An 18281-nucleotide genomic window follows, 5' to 3' on the forward strand; every position below is an offset into this window, starting at 1 on the left:
AAAACAAGGACCCCAGGCTATGGGGCAATGCAGCAATATTTCTATTACAAACCATGGGATGAACCTGTTTTAGGAACAACAGTTTAAAAAAAAACCCAAAGTGTTGTGGGAAATTGGCTTTACCTGCCTCTTTGGCATAAACAATTCTTTTTGTGGTGACCTCTGCTTTTCTCTCATCTATTTAATATTAAGCAGCAACCATAAAAAATTATTCATACCCCCGCTTTCTCTTCCCTTCAAATAATTACAACTAATTAGATGTTAGCAGCTTGCCAAAAAATAAATATCTACAAGCCAGATTCTGATAACCTTGGTCAGGACATGAAGCCCTGGTCTTACATGAGAAGAGTTTAGCAGCAAACATAATGAAAGACTGAAAAGTGCTTGCCTTACCAACACATTCACCATCCTTAAGTTCATAGCCTGGCTGACAGCTGAGTTCTTGGAGACATGTAAATGATCCAACTGTGTTAATACAGTGTTCTCCTCGCTTACAGGTGTGCGCTTCTGTTACGCATTCATTAATATCTACAAGAAGAAGCAGTTAGATAATTCAGAGGCTCACATACACCAAGAAAGCTGCCTCTTCCTGCTCTCTTTAGGAAAGAGTCAAAGGCTCATTTTAAAACTTTTCTTCCAAAAGCAAGTTTACGTAGCACTGTGCTTCAGTATTTTGACTGAGGACATTTTATGTTAGGGTTTCTGTTGCTGTAGAGCAGCTGAAGAGAATTAAAGGTAGCTTTTTTATTTCCCTTTTGAATTCACAGTGAGTGATGTGTTCATCAAGGACATGGGATGGACAGAACTGATTAGATACTAAAGCCAGTAGAGGTTAGATAATGAACTTTGCATTTAATGGCTTCTAACAGAACAAAAAGAGGATTCAGACTTCCTGCTCATTAAAGGCTTTTCAAAGCTCAGGTTATCAATCCTACTGCTTTATGCCAAATATACCACAGCTGCATGCATGAACTATAGCAGGGACTGTGTTTTGAGGTTATTCACATTGCTAATGGACTTACATTCAATAGGGGATACCCCCTATTGAAGTTGAACACTTTTTAAAACAATAATCTTGTGAAAATATGGGGCAGGGAAGAGGAGAATCCAAAAGGCTGAAATGAAGCTTTTAAAATTCAATTCAAGTGATCAGTCTTCATGAGGAGGAAGTACAAAACAGGAAAATTTAATGCTTTCACTTAAACGTTGGATCATTTCAAGTGAAAAAGGTACCTATTTTAGAAAGGAAAACGCAATCTCTGAACAGATAAATTTTGACATATTTTTTGATGGAAATCCATTCAGACTAAAAAACAGGCAGTTTGATTTCTGAATATGTTAAAAGTGAAAATTGGAAATTTCATGAAGAAAAAAAAAAATCCTAAGTAACAAAATGGAATGGAAAGACAAAGGAAGAAAATCTTCATGCAGAACTCTCCCTGAGATGCTAAACTTTCACACAGTTCTAGTTAAAACTATGAAGTCAATTAAAAGCTGCACGAAACAGGAATATGAACACATCAACTACAGTCAGTCACCACGCTTTCCTGCCCAAAGCTATTTTCTCAGCATGCATCAGAACTAGCACTGTGTTAATGAAGCCTCAAAAATTCAGGTGAAAGAGCCTGGTTCCCAGATACGTACAGCCTGGGTCACACCATCACCTTGCAAAGCCCCAAAACCCGAGCAGATATTACAAAATTTATAAAGCTGATTTTTCTGGTCGCAGTGGAAGAGGGCCACAGGCAAAAATTTTAGACACCAATCTTGCACGCACTTGTTCGTAACTTTACACCTGTGAACAGCCCCAGTGGAACTGTTCATGTGCATTAGGTTAGTCACCTGTGTAAGTTTGTGCAGGAGCAGGGCCTTAGTTTCACTGGACTTTCTCGGTTTATTTCTTATATTTTTATTTGTTATTCTTCACGTGCTTCATGCTGACTTTCCAAAGCGAGGAGATCAGTCCCTAACAATGCATCTGCAGTTAAGTACCATCAACTGGGCACCCTTTTGACAATCCTGCAAGCCCTATGCATGCAGAATTTTCTCTGAGCTCAATGCAACTTCCCGCATACAATGGGTTTGCAGCATTAGGCTCATGAAGTGTGCATGGTTTACACAGTTATTTCCTGTGTGCACTTCATTGACAGGCTTCAAAATTTTCATAAAACTTGATTTAAAAAACCAAAACTGCTTGAATGGATTTGATGTGATTTTTAAATTTTAAATGACTATTCCCACAAATAGCCATTTATGGCATGTAATTTCTAGGGCCAAATCCAGTCAGAGTCTTTCCATTCAATGGGCTCTGGATCTGGACTCTTAGCTTGCTACAGTTTCTCTGAGACAAAGAAAATGTTCTCATATAAACACATTAGATGATATCATAGTGTATCATGTGAACTTAGCTACTTCTGTACACATTGTTAAAGGACAAAATATCACAGCATGGCAGGTGGACAATGTTTGAAACACTCCACACTGTTAGCGGGTGTCACTCCTCTAAGGAAAGGGTTAGGTGGGTTCTGCCAAAAAAGTGTTCTTAAAATATTATTTCCCCCTCCCCCATTTTTGTCCAAATTACATTTTTTTTTTCAAAAATTCCTCGACCCTGGACAAACAAGTGGAGCTCGCTAGAATATTGTCAATTAAATGAAATTGTGCTGAAGCCAAAACCTTTTGCAGAGACGTTTTGGTTTTGATCAAGTCTTCATCAAAAGTTGTTTTGTTTGTTTTAAGAGAGCTACTTATGCTCTACAGCAGAGGGGGGCAAACTATGGCACATCAAGTCCAGCCCGCAGGACCCTTCCCTCTGGCCCCCGAGCTCCAGCCAGGGAGCGGGGTCAGGACAGGCTTGTGGAGGAGCCAGCCCAACTCCCCGGCAGTGGAGTGAGCATGGCAGAGGCTAGCCCCTGGCCGCTCCCCTTCTGCTCCTCTCCCACCCTGCCTCCCTCACAGTCACAGTTCCCCCAGCACCTGGGCAGCATGGCTGCAGCTCCGGCCAGATGGCACGGCTATAGCGCTGCCAGACCTGGTGCTCCAAGGAGGCGCAGTCAGGGGGTCGGGGTCGGGGTCAGGAGGAGCTCCGGGGGGTGTTTGCAGGGCAGCGGTCATGGGGCCTGGGCCCTGCTGCTGGGGACAGGGGAAAAGCAAGTCAGGGCCCCCACAGCATGCTTGGCCCCCGTCCCTAGCAGCCAAGCCCAGATAGGGAGTGAGCCCTGCCCAACTGCCAGGGAGAGCCGCCAAATGAGCAGGGGATACACACAGGACTGAGCCCTCTTACCCCCCTCCCCAGGCCCCCCCCCGGTTACATGGGGCAGGAAGAGCAGGGAGGATTGGATAGGGGGTGGGGGGCCCCAGGGGGGCAGTCAGGGGGTGGGGAGCAGGGGAGATTCGATGGGGTGGGAGTCCTGGGGGTGGTCAGGAGCTGGAGAGCAGGAGGGATTGGATAGGGGATGGGTATCCCAGGGGGATGGTCAGGGGGCAGAGAGCAGGGGTGTTTGGATAGGATGCAGAAGTCCCGGGGGGCAGTCAGGGGTGGGCAGCAGGGGGGGCAGGTTGGATGGGGATAGGGGTTCGGGGGGGGGGCTGGATAGGGGGCCAGGCTACGCCTCACTGTTTGGGGAGGCATAACATCTCCCAGCCTTCCCTACCTAGCCCTCCATACAATTTCTGTACCCAATGTGGCCCTAGGGCCAAAAAGTTTGCCCACCCCTGCTCTGTAGTCTGGTGGTTCGGGCCCTAGCCTGGGATGTAGGAAACCCAAGGTCAAATCCCCGCTCTGCCTGAATCAGCATGATCTGGCATGAAACACTCTGCTCTGAAGCTGGCGAAACAGGGTCTTGAACTGGATTTCCCCCATGCCAAGGCAGAGTCCTAACCACCAGGTTCTAGAGTACCCACAACATTCAGAAAATTCTGTTTTTGCAAAGATGTTTAAAAAGTTGGGTTTTGTTTTGATGTAGAATAAAAAAAATTCAAAACCATGATAAGGGCCCAAAACGAGAATTGTCATCCTCCAGCCTGCTCAACAAACACGGTCCTATCTGTTCATCTCCCTTGCGTGGGAACGGAGAGGGATCAGGCCCCACATACGAACAGGAGTTACAGAAAAATGGCTCAGCTACGCTCCATGCAAATGCAGAGGGGGGAAGGGGTAGTGATGGTTAGTATGTTTGTTGCTTCTGGATCCCGAGACCAATTTGCACAGGTCCAGAATGCTAGCACTAACTAGAGAAGCCTCAGAACTCCCCAGAATTCCCATGGCCATTCTGGCATTTTGGGATTGTTGGCATAGGTATGCCCTGACCATGCACCTACCCTGCTATTCCTGCAGACATACCCATGGTATTCCTGCAGACTAGCTAGCAAGTCTAGCTAGTCTGCAGGGCTAGCAAGAGAGCTGCTATGGTGGTTCTGTACCACCCAAAGATTCACTTACCCTGGGGGAATCCTCCAGGGGACCATTAAGCCAGCTTTAACACTGGTTGCTGCTACCAGAATGATGCAAAGCAGATGGAGTGGTCACAAGGATCTTGCCCAATATATTTTTTAGACCAGGCCAATCTCTCTTCCTTTACGGATTATCTATAAAATTAGGGGTGGTTGATAACCCTGCTCTCCTCAGTACTCTGAGAACCACTCATCACATCTGTAAGGTGCTTGACCTAGCACTGGAAAATCTGAGCCAGGTTTTCACTAATCAGATAAAATTAATTCCTGCTGTTGGACCAAATATTGTCTCAGCTTCAGTCAGAAGCTGTCAGAAAAACAGGAGGAAGGAAAAAACCTCACAGCCACAAGAGTAAGGGAGAAAGAGAGAGTTGCAAAGAAAGCAAGAAAAATACTTTGGAAAGATATCACGGATTAGAATGATAGAGTTATTTATTTGTTCTTTCAGAGATCCAAAGCATTGCTGAAATGTGTTTGTGGGCTAGGAACAGAAAAGTGGTTTGCATTGCTACCAGTAACAATTCAGTATTCTTGTCATCAGTCAAAACACCCTCGATGAGTAGATTGAAGCTGTATGCTAAGTTGTGTGTGTGATCATAGGACAACACTTATTTTTCCCCCTGGAACTACTGTTTAAAATAGGAAACTTCACATGACATCAGTGTTAGTTTCCTGTGTCTCAGAAGCTGCCTTAGCTGCAAAGGGATATTGGCAAAGACCTGATCGCTGATTTTCTTGGGTTTGTTTGTTCAGTTTAGTTGGGGTTGTTTTTTTGCTTTGTTTTATATAATTGTACAGTAAATTAGCATTTTTACACAATCTTGTAAATGGTCAGTGCAGGTTTTTTAGTGTTCTATAGTTGCTCAAGAATTCTGTTCTCTCTTTAAATTACATCAGCTCAAATTTGTTTTATAGAACACATCTGTTTTATTTAGAATGGTTGTTCCTTTTGCAACTACCCATCCCACCTCTTCGTAGTTCTGGTTGTGTGCAGTCCCTGTGGTGCATAAATAAAGTGACCACTTACTGTGTACTCAGAGAGGGGGAAAAAGTTTGGATGGGAAATAGCAAAGATAATGGCATACTGTGCTCTGCACATGTAAATAGGAGTGAATCACATGGAAAGGAGCCAATGGGTATGTGTGTTTGGGTGTGTGTGAGAGAGAGAGAGATGAATCAGACTTTAAACTGCCAATAGAAACAACCCCATTAAAAACACACCTCACCACCTGATTCTTATCTTTGGTAAACATGGAGCTTTCAAGAGCAAAGAAATTATAATATGCATTCAAACAAGCTTAGCAGAGGAGTTGTTTGCATGCCATTTAAACAGCTGTTGGCTCTTCTGTGTGCCTGACTGACTTTCAGGAATTCTGGAAATCTGCTCTTGAATGCACCTGGAATTTTAATCTGCTACAATTTGACTCAAGGAAATTCAAGAGAAAATACATTGGCTGTTCTATTGTAGTGTACAGATAGTCCCTCCCCTCCCTGATATACATACATATTGATATTAAAAAAATTAAAACAATTCGCAGACACAGTATTAAATACACAGTTTATTGGTCCCAAATTGTTCAAGATGGAGCACAAAAGCAGTTAGCTTGCAAAGGATTCTTTAGGGAAACATGGCTGTAGTGAGAGGCTGAAATGGCAGCTCAACAAATTAGAAACCACAATATATTTGTGGCTTTTCTGTTTGACTAGAAAAGTTAGAAAAATGTTAAATATGGCAAATGTTCTCCAAGCATGTATAGTAAAGACACGTGCAAGTACAGGAAGCAGATATTCAGTGTGTACCTATTCCAAGTTTCAGAGTAGCAGCCGTATTAGTCTGTATCCGCAAAAAGAAAAGGAGTACTTGTGGCACCTTAGTCTCTAAGGTGCCACAAGTACTCCTTTTCTTTTTAACTATTCCAAGTTACACTAGTCTCAAAACTTCCTTGCCTCTTTAACCAAGGTACTTGTAGCTATCTGAACTGTAGCAGAGAAATACATGACTTCATTATTTAGCCAGGGAACAAGGGAAGTTTTTTTGCTTCACAAAAGAGTTTTTCCTTCCAGGTGTGCATCACTTTAATAAAAAACACATTAAGTGTGTTTCAAAACTGCTATTGTATCTTTTACTTATGTCAGCTGGGGGGGAAGTCATAGGATATTGAAAAGTGAAAATGATTATAGTACCTGGGATACCCTTGCAAAGGGTTATATAAGTCAATGGAAAACATTCATTAATTTAGCTTCGAACCACTCCTGTGTGAGGTAGGAAAATACTGTTGTCCATTACTTTACAGATGAGGCTATTGAAGCAAAGTGACATAACCAAGATTTCATGTGTAGGAACCTAAAATGAGGCTCCAAAATTTCTTTTAGGCTCCTTAAATAACATACCTGATTTTCAGAAGTGTTGTGTACTCTGCAGCCTCCATTAAGGCTCTGGGAGCTGCTGAGTGCTCAGCAATCTGAAAAAAGGTTTCAGAGTAACAGCCGTGTTAGTCTGTATTCGCAAAAAGAAAAGGAGTACTTGTGGCACCTTAGAGACTAACCAATTTATTTGAGCATAAGCTTTCATGAGCTACAGCTCACTTCATCGGATGCATACTGTGGAAAGTGTAGATGATCTTTTTATATACACCAAAAGCAAGAAAAAACTCTGAAAAAAGTGGCCCTGGGCACACAGGAAGAACATGGTGAAGCACAGAATAACATCTGCATCCCAGTTCTGTGTTTTAACCCTAAAATATCCTTCCCTCCCAGTGATCTTGTGCTAATCATTTAATTGTTTAATCTAAACTATTATATTTAGATAAATAAAAAATCAGTATTTAAAAAAAAATAAGCTAGAAAAAAATCCATATTGGAACATTTGAAAAGCCAGAATGGAAGTAGATTTGTTTGCATTCCTGTTTATGAACTTTGACATGGTTATTATTGGGACATTTTCCTGCCTGCTCCCTCCTGCTTCATGCCGCATGATGCTCAGTAATAAAATGAGATCACAGAGCACTAGAGGAAAGGAAAAGAGCAAAGCTGTGATGCTGCAGGGTTGAACATGATTCAGTACATGATGCTATAAACAAAATTATAGGACAGTCAAGGAAGGGAAGGGAGAAGCAAAATAATGACATGTCTACAAGTGATATTATCGTCACAGGTGGTAGTGATTTTCAAGTGTCATTAGTGATTTCCAGGGCTTCAATTTTTGGATGCCTAACTCTAGACACCTTAAGAGGGTCTAATTTGCAGAGGGTGAGTGCAAAACATTTCTGAAAATTAGGCCTCTGAGATGTCTCTAGTTTGGTATGTGAAAATCAAGTAATTTTTTAAAATGTAGGCCTAGCCTTTCGTAAGCAATGACGTTTAAAGACACTATTAAATGACAGAATAGTGGTAAAAAATTATTATTGTCCCACTGAAGGTTATAAACCAGGGATGTTGTAACAAGATGTTGACGTACCTGACCTTTATTCTTATAATATCAGTGGGAGACCTGTGGGTTAATCCAAGAATCAAAAATTCCATTGTTTCGGAATGCATTTTCTACAGAAGCTTTGTTACCTGAATTTGCGCACCTTTCATCAGATACATTTATCAAGCTCCTGTGCCAAAGCCCCAAACCTAAAGCAGCAGAATTCACCCTGTCCAGAAAGGTCAAGACCATTCTATGCTACATTAGTCCAATTTAACTGTCAACTGAATTTCTGCTTTTCATAACTGCATGAACTTTTATGGCTTTCCAGCTGAATAATATGCATCCTGAGAACGTATTGCTAGGGGAAAAGCCAAATAGCAGAAGAACACACAATGGTAAAAATCATGGAGTGAGTGATGCACATGTGTTTTTACTAACTCACATTGAAATGTCATATGCAAAGATGGCCAGAGAGCCTTTTAGCACAAATGGTTTAAATGCATTGCGCAGCATGAAGAATTATGATGCTTCAGTGAATGGCTTACACTTATCATTTTACCAACATATTTTCTATGCATGTTGAGTGTAAAGCCCTCTGCACAGATCACCCTGTGGTTGACACAGTAGAATGATCCCAATGTGTTCATACATAACTGGCTTGTGGAACAATTGTGAGCACCTGTAAGGCACTCATCCAGGTCTATATCAACATGTTGCAACCAAAAGGGAAAAATAGAATTCTATTAGCTTTGTTCCTGAAATGATACAATATTTCTTTCACATTGGACCTATTTAAATACAGTGTGTTGGAGCTACCATGTTAGTATCATATTACAATTTAAGCAGAGCATTATGTTCAGTTCAAAGGATACAATTAACATTCCAAATGTTACCGTGGTTGCCTAGAGACAATCATCTCAACACTGATATTGTTGAAACAAGCTGATCTCCATCATGACAAGATTTAAGTAAGGATTCATAGGGAATAATTTATCCCAGGATTTTAACCTCTTGTTTTTGTTCATGGAATTTCTAGGGTTTCCTTGAATTAGGCTGATTCAACTGATATTCAATAGCATTCGAGAATCTATGTTTTAAAAAATATTAACCCTCTGGATTGATTGGGAACATTTCTCTGTGAGAGTTCAGGAGATGCTATCCAACCTTAGTTGGTTAGTTATGATTGATCAGATATTTATTATTGATTGATAAGGACAAGGTATGACACAGGACATTGTGTCGGTTCCATGACTGGAGGACTGTGCAAGCACTTTCTATGTGAATATTCAGATGTGTAAATTTAAAATTCAGATTCTGTGAATAATCATGATGTGACTTTTGAAACTCACTGTTTATAAATACCTAGGACACACATTCAGATGGTGTTAAAGCCCAGGGAGCTGTGCTGATTTATATCAGCTGAAGATCTGGGCCATTTATGCCAGTGAAACTTAGATCATTCAAGTGTTCCAGTACAGCAAACACAAAAAGGCCAGTGAAAATTTATTTAAAGATTCAGGTGAATATTCACAGATTGCCTGTCTCTTCCACCCCCACAAACACACTATTTGCCCAGCACCAACCATGACAAAACCCATTTCACATATGCATTGTAGTTGTAGCCATATTGGTCCCAGGATATCAGCGAGACAAGGTGGGTGAGGTAATATCTTTTATTGCACCAACCTCTGTTGGTGAGAGAGACAAGCTTTTGAGCCACACAGAGCTCTTCTTCAGGTCTGGGAAAGGAACTCCTGGCATCACAGCAAAACTCAAGGTGGAACAGGTTGTTTAGCATAAGTAGTTATTACATACTGTAAGGGACCAATCAAGGTAGAATGACCCATTAACACCTCTGCAGTGAGAGGACAAAAAGAGGGCAGTAGTGGGTTACAGATTGTTGTAGTTGTTTGTTGATACCCACTATGGGTTCCAGTGTGGGGTGGTAGGTGAGAACTATGAGTATACACCTTAACACACTTAAAACCACCTTCACCAAATAAGGACACTTCACCAGAGAAGTAGATGGCATCATGGAATGGGCCACCCAGATACCCTGAGAGAACCTGTTTCAATCCAGAAATAAAACCCCATCTGCACACCCCTCATCCAGTGCACTAAATGCCCCAATAACACAGTATTGAACTCATACAGGAAAATGATAAAAGACAAAAACACCCTATCACCTATGGATGAACACTTTTCACAAAGCGCTCACTATATTCTGACCTATCAGTCGTCACCCTCAAAAGAAACCTGTGCAACACTTGCAAAAGAGGACCCCGGACAGACCCCTGGTGAAGCTTATGTCGGTCAAGGGTGTGTTTTTTCATACCCATGACCAACAAAAGTTTTATTGACCAAAGGGCTACTGTAGACAAAGTCTAAAAATCATGGACTGGACATAGACACTGGATTTATGGCTTATTACAACAACCTGTAACGCATTATCCCCCTCTTTTTCTCCTATGACTGCAGAGGTATTAATGGGCCACTCTACTGCAAACGTTTGTCTCTCTCACCAACAGAGGCTGGTCCAATGAAAGATATTACCTCGCCCATCTTGTCTCTCTAAAACCCATTTCAGTCATTTACAAATGCCTCTTCTATTATATAACTTCCCACAGTGAATATAACCCTTCTATACAAACTTGGCTTGAAGGATGGAGTTCACTCCTCCACCTGTAGAGAGAACACAGATTTGCAGCAGAGCCTCTCTTGGTTTCCATGCTAGCTCATAGGCTGGAACGGTAGCCTCTGCCACTTCACAACTTCACTGCAGAATGTCAGGGCCACTGGATTTGTGCTGTTGTAGATCCCATGGCCCAGACCCCAACTGCTTTTGATTGGAGGCTCCCCTCCAATGTCATGCAAGGCGTGTACAGGCCCCATTCCTCCAACCTGAACAACTCCAATACAAGACTTAGGTAAAGCAAAAGGTGAATTTTACATTTTACATTTAGTGAAAAAGGGATAGTAATAAGGTCTTATGTTTTAACAAGAGGTATGGTCTGACCAGTCTTAACTACTTTGCCATGCACACAGTCAGGGAATGCATCTTTAATCACCACAGTGGAAATGGCTAACCAGGCAATTCTTCAAATGACCAGATGGATGTTGTAAGTGATATGTCTGAGGTGCTCAAACACTTTTAGCATCCCTAGTGCTATCTAGTTTTAAGTACAGTAAAGTTAAGTCTCTACTATCACCTGCAGTTAGCAATATCAAAAATAATAGGCCCTTAGAGAAATGTCCATGAGGCTCCCAAGATTAATGGGAACCATATAATGTGTCTTTAGTCTATTATCTCAGTGGAAACACCTACTCACCTTCACAGGAAACGCCATCAGCCATGAGAGCATATCCACTTAAACAAGAGCACACAGCATTTCCTTCCACAATATTACAGATGTGCTTGCAGGGGCCATTATCTAGACAAAGCAAAGTTTCAAACATTTTAAAATTCAACACAGAAGTCCTCTAAAGAGCTTTGTTCACCCAGGTATAATCCCAGGTATAAAATGTGTAAACGAACAATCTCTTGGTACTTACCATCCTTCTATTATACTCGAATATTCCTACGTGTGTTACTTAAGTTATCCTGCACCGCTCTTCTGTTTAAAATAACCTAAATAGCAAGTGTGTAATAACCTTGAAATTAGAGTCTAACCTCAGATTACCTCAGCACATTCCTCCTGACAATCCTCTAAACTCCTCAGGCTAATACAAGAGGTAACTTATGTATGTATGTGCACGGAAATGAAATCAGCCAAGGGAGCTTTGGAATTTCATTCCAGCCTTGTAAACATTCCTAAACCATCTGTCTCCAGCTTGTCTGTCATACATACCTTTACACTTATTTTGCTCTACTTGTAAAGTCTTAATAGTGGTAGGCTGAATATTAGAGGCTTCTGGAGCAATGGTTGCTTCCACTCCTATGTTTTGTCCATCATCAATGTTTTGTCCATCATCAATATCTGTGAACATGTACAAAAACAAAGAATGTAGAGATGAATATTGCATCACATCCCTCAAGTGCCAGAAGCAAAGATTCCAAGTCAGACCTGTCATTCAGTTATGCTACTTTCTGTAATCTATACAAATAGATTTTCAGATGACTCCATAACTTCTCCTGCAAAACTGATGAAGGCGCTGAGTTGATATTTGTGATCTTAAAACATATTGTGTCCAGGCAATTGTCCAAATAGCATAAGCACATGCAGAGGGTTGTATGCATAAATGGATATGCTCCAGAATTAGCAGGCAGGGTAGCCTGCTGTACAATTCCTCCACCAAGTTAAATTTTTCTTGTAGGTATCAAAATCTAATTCATCACATAACAGTTTATGATTTAAGCCTTAGACTGTTGCCCTGCCATGAAGCCAATCTCCTTGTCTTAATTCCTTGGATGAATTGCATGGTCAATATATAAAAATATATGTGGTCTTCAAACATATGCTGTATATTCTACTAAAATGTAATTGAAAATAATACGTCCACTGTTGTAGGCACAGTATGAAAGAGAATAACATCCAAACAGACAAGTAGGACTTTTCGTGACTAACATCTATCATTTCCCTTAAGTGTCTAAAAAAAAACCTTTAAAGGTATGAAAGCAGGTCTAAACTAGTGCTCTGCTCTGTTATATCAACAGTAGCAATCCAGCTTGTGTGTGTCATCTTTTTGTGTCTAAGCTGAACAAGGCCCAGTTCTGCCCTGGGATGTACAACTCCTGCTGGCTTCAGCAGAAGTGGTACACACACATCTGAGCACACAATATGACCCACAGGGTGTATGACAATGAGAGATGACTGACCAGGATTACTGCATGGAGATTTTCCATGAAAATAACAGGTATGAGAGGCGCAGAGGCATGAGGCAAGGGCAGTAAAACTTCATGTGGTATGTCCCAGTTAGATTTCCCAGTGTCAGAAAATAAGGCAAGAGATACAGATGTGTTTGATCCAGCTAGATTTCCTGCCATGAGGGTAAGCCAACCCAGCTAACAAAAATAAAAGGCACATTTTGTATGAATTAAGACATTACTGATTAATTCTCTGTAAAAACAGAGATTTTCTTTTTTCAAAATATTAACAGGAAAATGTAAATTAAAAGAAAAAATAATCAGGGTTCTGCAGAAAGTTAAGTGGGGTTATCCATACCTGAGAGTGCATTGGGGGACAGAGGAGACAGACATATAAAACACGATGGGTTTGTTACACACCTCGTCAGGGGGAAATATTAAACAGGAGGAATAAGAAGTCCAGTAGGAGCACTGAGAGCTACAGCAGGAAAGAAGGGAGATTAGCCAGACATCCAACTACATGCATGTCTCTTCTTGCTCCATGGCCGGGTGTAATCAAAGGCCCTCTCCTCATGTACTACACCTCTCCCTTGCCCAGCATGAAAACAAGACATATGTAGTGCTCATGAAGAGATATTCACCAGGTCCTATGGCCAGAAAGAGAAAATGGGAAGATGCCATGGCTACTAGATAGCCAACTGGTGGTGCATTGCAACCTGGAAGGGCAACGAAGCATTCTCCCTAAACTCATGCAAAACGTGGAGATGAGCTATGTAATCTTGCTTATAGTGCAGCAGTGTGAATGGAATATTGGTGCAGAAGCCCTGTTCCAGCTCCACCATCTCTGTGTCCCACAGCTTGGGCTCTTTCTGCATGGACCAGCATATGGAACTATTGTTACTGCATGCCGAATGCAGACCCGGCCTTCCCTTAGGAATTTGAAGATTACTTCATCCTGGACTGAGGGTAAAATTTTCAAAAGCACCTAAGTGACTTAGGAACTTTAGTCTCATTTTCAGAAGTGATTTAAGACCTTAGGAGCCTAAGTTCCATTGCCATTCAATGAGAATTAGGACCTTAAGGGTCAGATTTTCAAAGGTATTTAGGAACCTAAAAATGCAGGTTGGTGCCTAGTGGAGTTTTCAAAAGTGCCTGGACAACCGTCTATATCTTTAGGCACCTAAATACCTTCATGAATCTGGTCCTATTTGCCTAAGTCACTTTTGAAAATGGGATTTGGGCTCCTACATCACATTGGCACTTTTGAAAATGTAAACCTGAATGATTACAGTGCTTTGTAGATTTTACATATCTTAATTTATTTCAAGCCTTCCTTCTAATCATCTAGGAAGTTTCTGATGAGGAAATAATGATGTCTGGAAAACGGTATACCAATATACCACCTCCCACTTCTCATAGGGCATTTTTATTTGTTATGATGAAAACTAAAAGTTAAATAGACAGTGACTTTGATCACATGTATTTTAAAAAAGAAGAGTCCACTTTAAAACAGAAGTGCCAGAAAAAAAGTTTTGGCAAGGAAGTGGTTTGCATATTAAATGAGTTACTGTTCTTGAATAGATATGGGCAAACTATTTACTGTATAATATAAAGAACCATCCACCAACTTTCATTGAAAGCTCCAAACAAACCTATTTAGAGTACATTAGCAAAGGTTCATTCAACTATTTTCACCATTGAGTCTCATTTATATTCACTAAGTTGTGATCTGAAGAACTTCACTCAAAATAGAGGGTGCTCAGCACCTCTCATATTTCCTAATATACCGATGGTCTTCAGCCAGGATTGAAAGCACCAATGAGATGTTCTCTCTACTGGCAGACTGACCAGAAGTAGTGATCACCAAAAATCTTATAAGAACCCATCATCAAATCAAATCTCAAAGGGAGACAGCCTCCTTGCAGATCGAGCACCACCTGGATCAATCTCTAGCTCGGTCCTTGAAATGGTCTATCTGGATGACCAGAATGGCCCTTTCACAAGGTTTCATGGGTCATTTTCACACTTCAGTGGCAGAGAAACTCTTGATCATTTCAGCTACCGGGACAACTGACCACATAGTCACAGGTGGTCAGCTTCAGCATAAACGCCCTCATGAAGTGTACGCACCATTTCTGGAAAGTTCATTCCCAAAAGTTTTCTAATCTAAGTTTACAGACCCAGATGTTACATGTTACAGATGTTTTAAAAAAAGAATAAAAATTAAACCCAAAAGTAGAACCCAGCACTAATTCTGCACACAGCAGCACTTATCTGATGTGGCTTTACGTACAGCCGTCTTGCAAAACTGCCATGAAAATTTGCTACCAGACACAAAATCTACTACTCCACAACCAGGCTTCTGATGATGTTGGTGGCAGGATCAAACAAACAAACAAATAAATAAATTTGATGTAAGTGAGAGGGTGAACTAAATTTTGCAAGGCTGAAGTACACCACCTCTGTATCAGGTTCCTTACACAGAATTTAATATAAAAAGAGCAGACAACTGACAACTGTAGCAAAAGCATAGTCAAAAAATACCTCACTGATGTAACTTTCTCAAAATCATGGTGAGAAGAATGATATAATAAGAACTTATTATTTGGATTTAGCTGACAGTACTTGGAGTCTAAGGTTTGGCAAAAATTGGATGGCAGCATTTCTTTTGCTCATTAAATAAGCAAAGAATGTCTAAATTAAAAGCACATGTAATTAACCTAAAGTTTTAACTTTTCAGATTAGCTGACTTGAAATCTTGCCATTGGAGAACTTTATACATCCAAACAATTACAACACAATAGGCTTTCTTTGCAAGCCTTCCACTGTATTCAGGAACATTATATTTTATATCACTGGACAGAAGTCAATGATTGCAAAAAAAATTCAAGTTCAGGAAGCACTACCATGTGTTTGACCTGAATAAATATTATTTTCATTTGGAAAACTAGCCATGACATACAAAATACCTCATGTGACACATGACACACTGCAAATGCAAAATTACAAATCCTTTACTTTTTTCAAAGGACCCTAAAGGTGCCTTCCTCCTTTAGGATCTATTGAAAATGTCATCCCAACTGCATTTACGTTTACATTTGTCACATTTTTTCTGTAATGTATGCAAATTTCAAAAGTTGCAGGAACATATTTTAAGAGGTTCCTCTTCTTGCTCACATTCCAACCTTTTCTGCTCCTGTATTCTGATGTGAAGTCATAATGCTAAATTTACAAAATCATATTCATGATAAAAAGATCATTTGAAATATAACTACTAAAGGACACGTGAGTTTGGAAATGAAATTAGTCACATCCTCAATTTGAACATCGGGCTGGACCTTTTTAGAACGATCAGGTTTGGTTCAGATTATTAGTTTCCCCAATGCAATATAAGTAGCGTTTTACTCCCAACAACTCCTCCCTTGGAACCTCCAAACAATTGTTCAGAGTGGAAATCCAGTACAAGAAAGTATCTTCCATTCTTAATGGATCCTTCAATTCTTAGTGGAAGATACATGTCTAAACCCCATAGATAACTTTGAAAAGCTTCTCAACCCATATCAGGAAAAGATCCCTGACTGAGAACTATCAGACTCAAGAAAAATGGTGGAACCTCCATTGCTTGGGTCATTTAAAAAAAAAATGATAAAGACTAGACAACATAGCTGAGGGAATAATCCTGCTGATCTAGTTGCTATGATTTCCTATTTTCTTCGTAAAACCTCTCTCTCTCTCTCCCTCTCTCTCTCCAACATTTAATTCACACTCTCTGTTTCAGATAGTACGAGATTAAATAAAAAGTCAGATTAAAACTGGACAGGTCAGTAAAGATGGCAAGGTGGGGACACTACTAGTCATGTATGGGATGACTTTTCTTAATTTGTTTCCTGTCCATGTTTCTCACCTGGATTACAGCTGAGCCCATCATCTTGCAGAGTAAATCTTGGGAAACATGAACACTTGTAAGATCCCACTGTATTGATGCACAGGTGCTGACAGAGCTCTCCAGGATAGACAAGGCACTCATCCAGGTCATCTCCAGGTAAGTTGTTAGACAGTTCAGCTTCGTTACTGATGGACAAGGCTTCATTGTGATCCTCAATTTCTGAAACTACCAGCATTATAGCATCATTAAGCGAGACAAGAACCTAGAGAATACGGCATGTACTGTCATGAGGAAAAAAACACCAGCAGACACAGTGAAACGCACCTTAAGCAGCGATTCAAGGGATAAAAAAAAATATTTGCCCTAAATAGGTGGTTCTTTAACTAAATGGCAATCATAATTGTTGTGTAAGCTTTGAGGATGCAGTTCTTTAAAGTGGCCACCGACTAAAGGACGGTCCTTCATGCACCTTCACTCTGTTTGTAAGGTCCACTATATTATTATTTGTATGGCAGTAGTGCCTAGAGGCTCCAACTGAGACTGGGGACTGACTGTCCTAGGTACAGTACACAGAAGTACAGTAAGAGCCAGCCCCTGTCCTAAAAGCTTACAATCTAAAGAGACAAGCCAGACAAAAGATGGGAAGGGAATCAGAAGCTCAGAGAAACACAGTGTTGCTCAAGCAAAAACAGAAGGTCAGTGGGAAAAGCAGAAATAGAATCCAGGTCTCTTGAGTCTCAGTCCAGTGCTCCATGCTGACTATCCCTACCCATTATAATTTCATCTTGGATAAAGTTACTGATACGCTTCTAGGGCAGGTGCTATACCTTGACCCCACTCTCCGTCTCTCTTGTGGGCACTCTTTCTAAGCCCCAGGCCCTTAGCTGTACTTCTCTTAGGCTGGCACTCTGTGGCATATGCCACTTTTCGACTGTATCACCAGGTTACAGTACCCAGTTTCACCGACCTGTTATCCCAGCAGGCCCACATTTTGCTTTGCTATACATTTCTCTCCAGGAGCTGCGATCAGCTGATGAACATAGTGACTTATGACAGCTTTTTCAAAACACATACGATTTATTTATCCATAGGAACATAACAAGTACAGTAACCAGGGTTAAAATGACAAAAGCCTAAATGCATTATCCTGCATTGGCCTTTCCTTGCCAGTTCTAGGTAGGTGAGGCAGACTGTCCAGGAAGCTTCTACCTCTCAGTCTGATTTCCCCAGTCAGTGTCTCTCCCATTAGTTCACTGGCTTTTTATCCATTATTTTCTTTCCTTTGTCTGATTTGGGACCCTGCACCTGATTCAAACTGGTCTATATGTTTCTCCATAGGGCATTAGCGGTAGCCACCCATCAAGTATTGTTCCTCTGAGCCCAGGCAATTGAATTAAAAACCTAGGTAGTTGGGAAGAGCTGGACTTAATTCTAAACTGGCCACAAGATAACCTCTAAACCCACAAATATGCACACAGTATTCATAAGAATACTATCAATAATTTCCTATTCTTCACAGTCGTCTATCCATATATCTACTAATAATTTTAAGAAGAAATAAACATTGAGAGATGATCAGAGTAATCAGAAAGAAAAGGAGTACTTGTGGCACCTTAGAGACTAACCAACTTATTTGAACATAAGCTTTTGTGAGCTACAGCATCCGATGAAGTGAGCTGTAGCTCACGAAAGCTTATGCTCAAATAAATTGGTTAGTCTCTAAGGTG

At 40.8% G+C, this 18281-nt stretch overlaps 1 protein-coding gene across 6 annotated transcripts in view; it reads right to left on the bottom strand.

Moving 5' to 3' along the window:
* Window positions 1–18281, bottom strand: part of FBLN2 (fibulin 2) — a 194135-nt gene that overhangs the window by 23116 nt on the left and 152738 nt on the right. For all 6 annotated transcript variants that reach the window (XM_073352179.2, XM_073352178.2, XM_073352181.2 and 3 more), the window contains 4 exons: window positions 16573–16779; window positions 11713–11841; window positions 11194–11295; window positions 394–528 (listed from right to left, as the gene is read on the bottom strand). In XM_073352179.2, coding sequence (XP_073208280.1) covers window positions 394–528; window positions 11194–11295; window positions 11713–11841; window positions 16573–16779 — 573 coding nt within the window. The remainder of the gene's footprint in view (window positions 1–393; window positions 529–11193; window positions 11296–11712; window positions 11842–16572; window positions 16780–18281) is intronic.

This window comes from Lepidochelys kempii, chromosome 7 (assembly GCF_965140285.1).
Source record: "Lepidochelys kempii isolate rLepKem1 chromosome 7, rLepKem1.hap1, whole genome shotgun sequence".
Lineage (NCBI taxonomy): Eukaryota > Metazoa > Chordata > Testudines > Cheloniidae > Lepidochelys > Lepidochelys kempii.